Raw genomic sequence first — 13,682 nt, 5'->3', positions numbered from 1 at the left:
GAGAGTTGGCGTGGCATGCATGGTGATATCCCGTGCGGGATAAGCGTATGTTCGCCTAACTCTCCCCGAGAGGTCCCCGGAGGTCACAGCGAGGCCCGTGAGGGTTTCGGGCGGGGGTCGCCACGACAGGTGGGAGGTCGTTGGCCGTGCCCTATCGCAAGCTGGGGCCCAACGGAGATCACCACCCAAGCGAACCATCTTCATCAGTCTGCTCCTGCAAGTGCTGGCGAAAACTGGCACGGTGCGGTCGCAAACCCGCAGCCCAGCAGCATTGACCCCCGCCGCAACGGAACAAGCCCTCCCCACAACAGCCAGTCGCAAGCCTGGTGGAGGCCCTCCCATAGTGGTTCCTTATCCGATCACTGGAGGCCGTCCGACGGGCACCTCGGTGCGGGTGGCCTAAGCAGGCAACTGTCGTCGGACTGCTGCTACGAGTGCGAGCAGCCCGGCCATCACCGAAAGCAGTGTCCAAGGCTTCTGGACACTACAAACAAGAGGTGGCACGAGACGGCGGCAAAGGGCCGGAACCAAAACAACCAGGGAAACTACTACGGCCGGTGACGCTGAAACCAGACAGCCACTCGCCGACGGCCGGTGCAGTCCCTGGGAGCGGTCAGGCCGCGGCACAGATTCCATCGGTATGTCAAATCCAGCCCGAGCCTAACATCATTGAACCGCGCATGACAATATCACTGCTCGATTTTCCCATTGCCGCACTTTTGGATTCTGGGGCCGCTATCTCGCTCATAGGGGATTTCGTTTTCGAACTCTGCAAAGCAAAAAAGATAAGCCTCCGGGAGTGCGAAACCCGTTTGCAGCTAGCTTCTGGTACAGCGATAACAGCTGGAGGAGCCGTGAGGCTGCAGATTCGGTTTAATGGAAAAAAGCGACGTCAGCGATTTCTTTATATGCCAGGACTTGTGGTACCTGTGATCTTGGGCCGAGATTTCATTACAGGCGAAAGCATGACACTCGACTTTTCTGGTGGTGGATACCGGCTGGGACAACAACCGGAGCTGACTCCGTTTACCAAAAGGGAGGACTGCATCCCTAACTCGACCACTGCAGCCCACTTCACCACGGTGCCAGACGTCTTGCCTGCCGGCGTTCGAGAATCGTTGCGAAAGTGCCCCGCAAGCAGCCAGCAGAAGCAGGAGCTGCAAGCCGTCCTGGAGTCTTTCTCACCGATGTTCACGGAAACACCTGGAAAGACTGACATTCTGCTGCACCGTATTGAAACCGGTGACGCGCCGCCTCGGAGGTGCAACCCTCGACCGATCAGCGTCCACAAAAGGGCACTCCTTGATGCGGCGCTCGAGGAAATGATCGACACCGGTTCAGTGCGTGAGTCGAAGAGCCCCTGGGCATTCCCCGTTGTTCTCGCCCCGAAAAAAGACGGAACAGCCAGACTCTGTGTGGATTACAGGCGGCTTAACGATGTGTCCGTACGAGACAGCTACCCTTTCCCCAGCATTTCCTCCGTGATGTACGCGCTCGGTAACGCGACCGTGTTTACAACGCTGAATTGCAGTCGCGGGTTCCTTCAGATAGAGATTCACCAATCAGACGTTCCAAAAACGGCTTTCATCTGCCACAGAGGGTTGTTCGAGTTCACCCGACTGCCGTTTGGCTTGTCTAACTCTCCAGCCAGTTTTCAACGCCTGATGGATGTTGTACTTGGGAACTCGAAGTACGAATTTGCCATGGCATACATGGATGACGTGGTTGTTTTCTCGAGAACTATCGAAGAGCATGTCGAGCACCTTCGCATTGTACTTGAGCGAATGCGTAATGCTGGGCTCACGATTCATCCCGGAAAGGTTCAGTTAGCCGCGCCCAAGATTAACCTCCTTGGATTCGTTGTGGATAACGGCACGCTCCGCCCCAACGAAGATAAGTTGCGCGCGCTAACGGAATACCCAAGCCCACATGACGTAAAGAGCCTACAAAGATACCTCGGAATGATTGCGTTCTACAGGGATTTCATTCCACACTGTTCCGAGATATCGCAACCGCTCAATCACCTCCTAAAAAAAGGCGTCAAGTGGTGTTGGGCCGAACAACAACAATGCGCATTCGCAGCCCTTTCAAAAGCCGTGACTGACAACGCTTGTTTACAGCTCCCAGACTTGAACAAGCCGTTCGTTCTGCAGACAGATGCAAGCGACTGTGGCCTGGGTGCTGTATTGCTGCAGGAGTATGGCGGTGTGCTTCGGCCAGTCGCTTTCACGAGCCACACGCTAACTTCTGCCGAGCGCAACTACAGTGTCGCAGAACGTGAATGTCTCGCCATTATTCATGCTTTGAAGCGCTTCGATATGTACCTAGATGGCGCAACGTTCCAGATTCAATCTGATCACTTAGCGCTATCATGGCTAAGGGGACTTAAGAATCCAGCTGGACGTCTTGCTCGTTGGGCGCTTACGCTACAACAGTACGACTACTCCATTGTGTACCGCCCGGGGTCAACTAACAAAGTTGCTGATGCGCTTTCTCGTGCTCCACTTCCTGAGGAACACTCGCAGGATACCCATGGCTTGGTGACCGTCGCGGCCACGACACGAGGATCCCCAGATTCACGGTGGGGTACATTGGTGAGCCGCGAGGAGCTTCGCAAGGCGCAGCTGGATGACGGACTCTGCCAACGCGTGTCCGCTTGGCTGGCAGCAAGAGGTCCAGTCGACCGCCCAAGTGACGAGGAGTTCGACTCCTACTTGATGAGCGACGACGGCCTCCTGCTGCGCTACATCCCCCAGGCCGACGACGATCCGGATGGCTCGGCATTCCGGACCGTGATACCCCGCAAGCTACGTAAGCTTTTCATCCGATACATGCATGACTCTGCCTTGGCAGGACACAGCAGTGGGAGCAAGACCTACGAAAAGTTATCCCAAATTGCTACCTGGCCAGGCATGAGGCAGGATGTGCTCCGATACGCTCGTAGCTGCCCGGTGTGCCAGAGGGCAAAACCACGTGGTGGCCAGCCCCCCGGTCTCATGCAACCAATCGCGAGTCAGAGCCCTTGGCAGATTTGTTGCTGTGACGTCATGGGCCCCTTCCCACGTAGTACCCGGGGCAATCAGTACTTGTTCGTGGTAACCGACCACTTCACGAAGTGGGTTGAGTTATTTCCATTGCGGAAGCTAGATTCGCAAAAAATCTGGGAGTGTCTACTCGAAACATTCGCTAGGTTTGGCTTTCCTGCACAGCTTGTAAGCGATAATGCCTCCTATTTCACGAGTAAGGTGTTTGTGGACGCATGCGCGGTACTGGGAATCAAACACAAAAGAACTTCCCCGTACCACCCGCAAGCAAACATCACGGAAAGGGTAAATCGAAACCTTAAGATGATGCTAGTGGCCTACACAGAGCGCCACAAGGACTGGGACGCGAAACTGCCCGAGCTGGCATTCGCGACCCGTACAACCACTAATCGGTCAACGGGTCTCACTCCTGCCCAATTAAATTTCGGCAAGGAGCTCGCATTCCCGCTTTCTAACAGCCTCCTTTCTACAGAGTCTGGAGGAAGGCCTCGCCCCTACGTGAAGTTCGCAGAGGACCTGCGAAAGCGCTTCTCCGATAACCTTCGAGAGGCCAGAGAAAATCTAGACGTCGCCCGGGTACAGCAGGCTGAACAGTACAACCGGGGGCGACGTGACTTGCAGTTCGAGGTGGGAGATTTTGTACTCCGGCGTACTCACCCACTGAGTGACGCCGCTCGAGGCTTCGCAGCCTCCCTCGCCAACAGGTGGGAAGGTTTGTTTCGCGTGCGTGAAAAGTGCTCGCCACTCACTTACAAACTAGTTAACTGTGAGTCTAGTGAGGAAACCGGACCTGTTCATGTCACCGACCTTAAACGATTTTTCCAAGCAGAAGACGAAGATTCCTCGCAGGACCGGAACGACACTGACGGCAGTCCCGTTCCGGAAACCCCCTTGTCTCCACCAAGGCGGCGGTATAACCTGCGACGTCGGTGACACCAAAGAGAGAGGAACTTTTTTTTTTGTCTCCTTGGCCTCTTTCGCATTTTGGGGGTAGTTTTCTACTTCCACGGATCTGCCCCTTTTTCAAGAGAGGGGGGAGAAGATTGTGTGCCCACCTCAGATCCGTTATTTCAAACTTTCTGGAAGGGGTCCGAAAATAACGTCAGGCTCAGCCCTCAACTGAGTCCCATGTCGTCTGCTTCCATGTTTTCTACGAAGCTGACTCATGGACAAAACCGTCGCCACACCCGCCATCTGAACGACACGGCGGCCGGTCTCATCGTGGACCGCGGCCACCCTCTACAGGACCACGTGCAAAGCAGCCACCTGGTGGAGCCCTGATCCCGAACAAGCGACAAGCTGGAGCTGACCGAGCCGCCGCGCTCGTCAGCAGCCGCCGCGCTCGTCAGCAGCCGCCGCGCTCGTCCAGCAGGCGCCGGCCGGACTTAAACGTCAGTCCGCCCAACAGCGCCATCCACCCCCTGACGCCCACAACGTCTCCGTCATCGACATGCCGGACGAAGCTTGAGGGGGGGGGGGGGGAAGTGTGGGCACCCTGGCGGCTCCCAAGCCAAGTTGCCCGACTGCGAGGCTCAAGCCGAACTTTTCCCGCGTGGCGGCGACGTCACGCCAGCCACGCGCACATCGGATGCGCCGCCTTGATAAGGCAGATCAGAGGCGGCGCACGGGAAGTCACTGCCTGGACTCAGGCGCCGCTGGTAACCATGTTAATCGTCTCGTCCATGTCCCATTAAATGTAGTTTCTTCTTGTTGAAACCGTTGGCTCCGTGTTATTCCTCCGGGTCGGGTATGCAGCAAGGCAAACCGACCACAATGTGTAATGCACGTGGCTATTCCAGCGCAGGTTATTAGCTGAAATAACTCCTAAATACGTAAGTTCTTCTACTTTATTAAGTTCAATGACGCCTATAGAATAGCGGAAGTCGAAGACCTTTTTTTTTTTATTTGTAATACAGCAAGAGACAGTTTTATCAAAATTAATTACCATAAAATTAATTACCGAGTCGGACCACCTCAGTCTTACCTTGTAGAAACCGACCAAGGAACGATACGGCGCACGCGGCACCATCTCCAGCCCGCGATCCCCGACAGCCGGCCGGCCAGTCAACGGGAGAACGATCCTCAAGCAACCATAACACGAAGTGGCAGAACTTCACGACTACCGGAACGCTTTGGACTATGAGGCTGAAAGGGGGAGGTGTCGTATAAAGACGGCGAGGTTTGGCGGCATGTGAGACTGTGAACTGGATGGGCCACACGCGAGGGTCCGAGATGCCCGTGACTCGTAGATAGGCTTTGGGTTCTATAAAAGGCTCTCGGGTGTTGGTTTGCGGCTCCGGGCTTTGACCTTTCTCTCGCCTCGGAACACGACAGGTTATAAGGGCAGCCTGCCGATATCTAGAGAACTGGCTTGTCTCGTTTTTTTCTGCTGTGCACAGGCCGGAGCAAAGTGCGCGAAAAATCTTATGGCGAATTCCACGGGCGTTTTGGAGCGCGCCGGGATCAGTTGACCAGATCCGGACTGGAGCACATGATCCGAACGGGGTCGCGCCGCCTACGGATCTCCAGTGGAACATGGCCACTGCTCCGTGATCGGCGGATGCCTTCCCGTCATTCAACTGCCCGGGAATCCCCTTTTCGCGGCCGCCGCGGTCGTTTCGAAGACGTTTTCGGAATCGCGGCGCTAACACGTGTTTGACGCACGAGCGGCAGGAGTGGCTCAGGCGCTTCTAGCAAAGATTGCCGGAATGTCCGTAGCGCGGCAAATACCTTCTCTTCTCCTTCCTGGAAAACGAACCGGCTGTCGAGCCAAGAAGTAAGCAAGCGGCCATTACGAATTCTTCTGATGTCGAGACAATCTAGGAGCCCAGCCCGCGACATGCTTCTTCTTCTCCTTCTGAGGCGAGATGGGCGAGATCAGGCGAGATGCCCCACGGGAAAGGAAGTCACCTGTGTGAGCCGAGGGCTGCATGGCTCGGCTGGCTTCCGGTTGAATCCGCCGAAATCGTGGGAGCGACTTCTTTCGGATCCAGATGGAGATCAGGGGGGCTATGTTGCACGTTTTGGACTCCCGGGAGACTGGGGAGATGGAAGTGACGTCAACAACGCTCTTTGGATGCTGATTGGTGGGGTCGCTGATGGCGCGTTGCGTGGTGCTGCTAAGATACGTTTATTCACACCCACGCCACTTCCTTCTTCCTAGTCGCCTGGGAATCCAAAACGTGCAACATAGCCCCCCTGGAACGAGATTTAGCCCAAAAGGACTAGTGAAACACGTCGGTCTCGATCCCGATCGCCCAGTGAAATAGGTTCGCTCCGGAAAAGTCGATCCCGGCGCGCTCCAAAACGACCCGTGGAATTCGCCATTAGAGACTATGCCCTGGCATAAAAATGTTGCCACATAGGTGGTAGTTATATAGCGCAAGTGCATTATGTTCCACAAGGAGTACTGACCGGTGTGGCCGGTGATTGCGGGAATAAAAAGTGTAAATTTACTTGGCACGTCTCTCGTATCTAAATGAATTGTTTCATGGTTCTTGTTATCAATTGTAGGACTAGCCTTCACTGGATCTCTTTGTGGAATCTTTCGCGGCCTTGAGGTCGAAGACACGCCAGGATTGTTCAGGATGATCGACATCGCGGTGCACGAGCTAGGACACTCGTAAGTTGCCTTTACCAGTGATTCTCTATACTCTCCCACAGCTCAAGAAGCGCACGGCGTCTCGAGTCCCGGTCATCCTGTTATCGCTGGGCAGCCAATAAGCCTGCGGCATAAATAATAGTAAAGAGTACGTTTCACACTTGCGACTGCTTACGTCGGCGTGCCTTCTTAAAGTCGCCTACAAGAAGAAACGCTGGTGTCATCTATCGGGTAGTCGTAGAAACCATACTGAAAAAAAGAAAGAAAACGTTTGAAAATTGATCGAGTTGCAAAACTGGTCGACCCGTTTCTGTCATATGGCATTATGATATACGTGTACTGGTCTGATACGGGTCTGAAATGGGTCGACCCAGCACACGCAAATAACGTCCCTGTGACACTTCCTTCTGTAGACAGTTTTATTTGAGTGGCTCGCTTGGGAGAGTGCACTGCAGGGTCCACCCTTTAAACTTGACAAACCTGAATAAGCGAAAATGAACTGAATGATAAAATATTATGCGTTAGATAACGCAAGTTTAATTCTAGGAACTAGCTTGCGATGGAAAAGAACGGCTTTGTTTCGTTTATAATTTTGGAAGTCTGAAGGGGATAGATTCGGGGTGTAGCGTGCCTAGATGTGAGCCTGTCATAGGGTGAAGACACCCATTGTTGTATTGAAAACCGCCTACGCGTGCCAAATGGGCCTTAAAATGGTGCCAAAGCACCGGACAGAGCTATAGACGCTTTGCGGCAGCTGTGCATGGGGGCCGCCATAAGCGACCTTCAGTTTTTGTTACCTCCTATTACAATTACTTCACTTGATCATTACCACAGCACGGCGAGTTATTGCCCTTTTAGGTTCTGCTGTGCCTTTCTCCACAGCACTGACCTTTGTGGAGGCTCGTCAACGCCCGCTTTAGTTGCTTGGCATCTGAGAAAGACAACTGAAAGTCATCAATGGCGGCTGTAATCTGGTGTGTATGTAAAGCGTCTATACAAGCGCTCGCTCCGAACGAGATCCAAGCGCGTGTATTTTCTGCAGGGGCCAGAAATGGCCGAGATGCCGCCACCGTAACCGCTCATTCACACTGGAAGCGGATCCGCGTTCGCAAAGCGGTTGCGAACGCGGTTGTATAAAGATCCACAACAATTCCACGCGCATTTGATGTCATCAAATGTGCGTGAAATTGTAATAGATCTTTACAAAACCGGCGTTCGTAACCGCTTTGCGAACGCAGATCCGCTGCCAGTGTGAATGAACGGTAAGGCAGACGCGGCGAAAGTCTGTCAAGCCCCATAGTTTGGTGCGAGACGTCGCGCCATCTAGCTCAAACTCTCTGCAACACTGGGAAGGCCCTTTCGCCAGCCTGCTTGCTCGTGGAACTGTTTATGCATCTCTTTTAAGATGCTGATTCGAGCGTTTTTGGTATTTTCGTTTTAGCATTGCTATCAGCTGTCGCAGAAGAGCAAACATCGAAGTTCTAGGCATTCTCGCTTACCGCACCGTCGCAACGCCGAAAGCTTAGCAGGCGCGAAGCTCCGTAATATAGGTTCCCGTTGAGGCCGAAGAAAATCGACGCCTGTTCTTTTTTTTGTCTTCCTTTGCTTGTTTCGTTTTCCTACCGCAGTCTAAGTTTTACCACCATGTTCAACTTACATTAGCTCGCCAGGAGGGACCGTTTTCTCCGCTTCGACGGTCGCAGAGCGGACTGCCGTTCGCGCTTTTAGCTTGATAGATATCCTGACGGTTGCCCCATTTTTACCTGCCATGGTATCTGCTTTATTTTGACCCCTGTCTATGCAGTTCTAACATCATTCCCGCTGCGAAGAAACAGCTACTCAAGAAATAAAAATGCGCGTACTCCCTGGCAAACGTTTATTCATGGACGCTTGTTTGTTTTCTTTGCAAAGGAGAACGGCATATTTAATCGTCTCGAACGAGCATAACCTTGCGACGAGCTACTGCAACGATTTCTTCAAACTACAGTCAATTTGAGCGAAAACCACATTCCTCGCAAGCTACAGTAGCCTTCAACGAAGGAACCGGAAACATGGTGATCGCCAACATAAGGTCACCTACTTATGCGGGAAGAGTTCACTTGGAAAAAAGGGCCACGATATTTTCCAGACACTCTTGAAAGATAAATCTTTGAAATGTTCAGACACAAGCCTGCTGATTGACATGACAGCTTGCGAGGGTTGCGTCGCGGCGTCTCTAATTCTATTTTTGTTTGGTATCTGTGCAGACAACTGCCGAAATAATAGACCGATCTCACTAAGTGTTGGACGCATGCATAAAGCCGCCATAACTTTAGTTAAAAAAGGAGGCAGAGGGCCGTGCACGCGAGGGCTCGTGCCTTCTCGTGCTCTACACGCGAAGAGCTCCAGCGAGGTTGTCGCACGTGCAAGAAGACTAAAGTTCCCTCGATGCATTGCGGCAGCGATGGTGTAGTCAAACTGGCTGGTGTGATCGGTTTATTGTTTTGCCGTCACCAAAGTGTGGAATGCGCTGTCACCTTAGGTGCGCACGCGCGCCCTACTCTAGTGCGTGGCGTACCATTTGTTTTGGATAATATGGAGCTTGCCGCTACCGACGCTGTGTACGTAAAGGTTTATCCACACGACGGACCGGGCCGCGGACCGATTGATCACGTGATGAGCGGTCCGCGGGCCGCCCGGCTGCAATGAATATCCACACGGCCGACCAAAACAGCAGACGACAGAGTGAACGGGCCGGTCTAACCCTCTACCTCACAGCTCCGCCAAACGCATGCAGCGAGCTGCTTTGAGGGTATTTTTAAGGAGCCAAGATGGAGGTTGAACGAAAGAGACGTTTGGCCGCAGTGGCCTTGGCGTTGACTACTGAGGACGAGGAGGACTTAAGTGAACCGCAAAGGTCATGCGTCTATTGTCCCACAGAGCGGGGAATTGCTCCACGAGCGCGATGAAGTAAAAAGTTGCGTCGTCCCACCATGTTTCTATCGTCGCAAAACAAAAGGTTCGTCTTCTTCGTCTTCAACAGTTGGCGCCAAAAGAAAACGACTTTGGATTTAGATTCCAGTCCAAAGAAAAAAAAAATCAGCTTGTTGCCAGACTTAGCGCTTTGATTATACTAAAAACGCCGCGGTCCACCGCCAAGGTCCGGGCGAGAAAAGTCGCTTGGCATTTCTCAGATGCGCTGCCCGCGGACCGACGGCGGACCTCGAAAACCGGTGACATAAGATCACGTGATGCGCGGCCCGCGGACCAAAACAGCAATTTGGTCCGTCGTGTGGATACAACTTTAGTGATATTAAAATAAAAACCATAATTTTTTTTTTTTTGTTAAAACCTTGTCTCATTTTTTTTCATTCTGGCGACTTTCAGGTGCGGCAGTAGTCACGATGGCGATGTTCTGACCAAGAATGCGTGTGATCCCAAAGCAAGATATATTATGGCCCCTGTCTTTCGCTTTGGACAAAGCAACTCGTTTTCAAGTTGCTCAAAAACGCTGATTAGTAATTATATGAAGTAAGTATCATGAACGTATAAAAGCCGGAAAAGTTTTTTATTAGCAAACACAAAGAGGTCACCCTGGTCTCATAGCTTATTTGCTACTTCGTAAAACAGAAAAAAAGGGAGTAGGGTTGGAGACTAAGAAAACAAAAGGCAGAAAATCTCCCCCCCCAAGCACACACACACATATACGCACACAAAGAAAATATAGTGAAAAAAACAGAATACACACTAGCTAGTTACACCAAACTTTAAATACTTAGAAGAAACGAGTACTAGAAAGGTAATTAACCGGTGCATCGGGGCCTCATGTCCATCCTCAGAAGTTGGTAAAGGGACAAGAAGATGGGGATGTTCTATTTCTTCGCTTGTCCCTGGACCCAGTTGTGTAATAATAATAATAGGAGTTTATTTTCCATCAAAGTACAGGTTGGTCCTCATCGCTTCTCTTGCGAGTCGTGTGTAATGCATAACACGCAATTGCTGTCATAAAGGGAGGAGCACTTGCCCCATTACGCGAAAAGGCTTTGGCGTTGTCCCCGAAAGAAGGCCATAAAAATACGTCATCAAGCACGCACATCAGAAATAGAACACAAAGAAGAGCACAGCACCCCAGATGCTTCGTCACGCAAGCCGGCGGGGGAGCTGAAGGTCAAAGCGGACGCGCCTCAGGAACAAAACACAAAGAAAAGCACAGCAACGCAGATGCTTCGTCCCGTAAGTCCTCGTGAAGCCGGCGTGGTACGCCGCGCTTGCGCAGAGGGGTAGCGTGTTGTCACCGCCGGAGCGCCGTGTGCAAAAGGAAGACGTGGCGCGCTGCTTGTAGGAATGCTTTCGCATTCCTACAGGTAAGCGGTGTTAAGTGTCTTCGGCGAGTTGTTTAGTTCACGCTACATTGAGACGCATTTTATAAATTATTGTTTCTTTGGCTCTTAAAAGTCCTCAAGTCATATTGCCCTTATCAATTGTCGTCCGTGACAATATGAATGAAATTCAAAATTTTTATCGATATGTTTTTGGTATGGATAGTAATATTGGAAATCAGTTCATAATAACGATGTAATTTTATCGACGATGATTCTAACAACACCGCTGAAATCAGTTTACGAAAAGGGAGCGAAGAGAGTAACCACTTCCCCGTGGGTTTCCCTCGTTGCCTTTCATTTCGGAACACTTCCCAACACTGTATTTCCTAAGGATGTTTGCAGATCGTTCGGTATTGACCAGTGTCTCGAGTGTTGACACTTTATCCTTCCAGGTGGCGGTTCACATTTGCCAGCCAATCACGATAAAACCGTGCTAGGGACAAGAATTTAGTGCTCAGAACTAGGAATGCGGTAAACCTCACGAAGGTTGAGTTCAAAAGGTTGCGAAAATTTCGAACCTCGTCAAAGTTCGAATTGAAAAATTCGCAAATTTTGAGTTCGCAGAGGTTTTAATCAGAAGAATTCGAAAATGCCAAGGTTTTTGAAACGTCGAGAGCAATGATTGAACTTTTTTTTTCGACAAATAGAGTTCGAAAAATTATAACTTTTCAAATTTATATAAGGCTCAGGTTTGAAAATTGCGAAGATTTAAAAATTATTTAAGGTACAAGTGTGAAAATTGCAGGTCTTCGAATTTAAGTTCAAACTTCAAATTTCACGGACGGAAAACGCAGTTCGCAGTTTAGAATAAAGTTTTCTTGAATTAAAAAAAAAATAAAATCGCGATATATGCTACGCAAATTTCGCTGAAACGTTGCTCATTTCTTTTATGCCTTAAACAATACTTCCCTTTGAGTGCTGTGGTACTGACGGTGCTCCTGCACAGCTTGTTATTTGTCGTAACTCATGAAACAAGCCTTGAACTGGTTGAACGGTTCTTCGCAAAGCCCTTAGCCTTTTACTTGCAACACACATCCTATCTCTTGGCAGATTCGTATCAATCCGATCAAGGGCCGCTGAAATGCGAGGATGGCATGAGACAGCGAAATATAAAAGACAACGCGTGCACACCGTGCACATAAAGGCCTGCATGATTCACAAAGGTTTTAGTTGCGCTGGGTGTTTATTTTCGGGAGGACCCATAGGATAGAGAAAACACTGGACAAGACACAACACCCGACACTTCTGGATATCGAAGAGAACGCAACCAGACCAAATTAGGGGCCTCCCGACCCCCCAAAATACGGATGATCAGGTGACGAGTAATCGTCATCGGGCTCACAACATTGCCAGTGTCAGGGGCATTTCTTTCTCGATGAATGAAGGTATTGACCGCACTAAAATGCAGCATGTTTCTAATGATAATGGAGGAAACACTGATCCAGCGTTCTCTGGAGAGTGTCGGCGTCGCGCCCCGCGCTCACTTTCCCGCACCGACCGCTTATTCGAGGAAATTTGACGACTAACGTTTAAAAACAACTAAGTCTATGAAGGATGCCCCAGCGAAGCACCTCAGTTGAGCTAGCAGGTTCGAAAGTTTGAAAATAGTCGATTTAAAATAGCCTGATAACTTTGAAAAGAAAAACTGTCAAATTTCTAAGCGCAAGAAATTAGGAAGTTCGCAAATAATCGAATTTCTTAGCGCTAGAAGTTCGAAGTACGAAAATCGTTGAATTTTTTTAATGTAGCATGTTTGATACTTCAAAACTTTTTAAATCTTCCGAACCTCTTCATTCGATGTTCGAAGTTTAAGTTCGAAAAAAAGTTCGCGGCCTCGAAAAATAGTTTGCGGCCTATTGTTCCGTCGTCCGTTTGACGGACTTTCGAGTATATGGGAGGCTATGGCAGCACCGACCCCGGGCACTGAAAAATGTGGGCACATCCTGCCCTATGCACTCTCCGAACCATTTAAACGCGTTTGGCAAACTGACCAAATATGCAGCCAGTTTTTTTTTTTTTTTTTTTTTTTGTTTCAGCAGTGTTTGTGTAGTTCTTTCACTTGATCCTTGTGCTATCAGCTCCTTCTTAATCGTGATTTGGCACTTAGCCGCAAGGCGAAATGTAGATACGTTAGTGATTGGTCCTTTGAGATACCTTCGTGAAAGCTTGAGTAGTGTGTCGTTTCACAAAGAAAAGAAAACTCAGCAATACATTTTGATACTACCACTCAACTTTGGATATAGGTCCCTGTCCGAAGAGTGTATCGAGGTGAAATCAAAAATCAATCGCCTGCAAAATATCACAGACCTTCCGGGAAGCGGAATGAACAAGTCGGTTTTATGTAAGAGGCTCTACCCCGAAGGAGGAAACAGTGGTCTGGTAAGAACATACTATAGCATAGGAGCATGGCGCTATTTATTTTTATTATTGAATTGAGCGAAAATGTTAAGGTTGTCATTGTCTAAACCTGAATTTGTAAGGGGAAATGAAAGGAGGGCTTGCGTCTTCCCCCTTTCCCCTCCCTCCCTTCCCAAACGTCATCACATAGTGAATCCATGCAGCGCCGCCCAACTTGCGTCAGCGTCGCCGCCAGCGCGTCTTGCAGCGTCTCACAGCGAGCGCCAAGGGTAGCACGCGGCGACGCCAAGACGTCGCCGCGTCTGCCACTTTGCGGCG

At 50.5% G+C, this 13,682-nt stretch overlaps 1 protein-coding gene across 1 annotated transcript in view; it reads left to right on the top strand.

Annotated features, from left to right (window-relative positions):
• The window catches only part of LOC115317529 (venom metalloproteinase antarease-like TtrivMP_A), an 80,346-nt gene that overhangs the window by 51,351 nt on the left and 15,313 nt on the right, over window positions 1–13,682 (top strand). Inside the window, exons 10-12 of the mRNA XM_040217196.1 lie at window positions 6,558–6,666; window positions 10,012–10,155; window positions 13,250–13,385. Coding sequence (XP_040073130.1) covers window positions 6,558–6,666; window positions 10,012–10,155; window positions 13,250–13,385 — 389 coding nt within the window. The remainder of the gene's footprint in view (window positions 1–6,557; window positions 6,667–10,011; window positions 10,156–13,249; window positions 13,386–13,682) is intronic.

This window comes from Ixodes scapularis, unplaced genomic scaffold, assembly GCF_016920785.2.
Source record: "Ixodes scapularis isolate PalLabHiFi unplaced genomic scaffold, ASM1692078v2 PGA_scaffold0__279_contigs__length_252992795, whole genome shotgun sequence".
In the NCBI taxonomy this organism is placed as follows: Eukaryota; Metazoa; Arthropoda; class Arachnida; order Ixodida; family Ixodidae; genus Ixodes; species Ixodes scapularis.
This window is presented reverse-complemented; position numbering and strand designations above follow the sequence as displayed.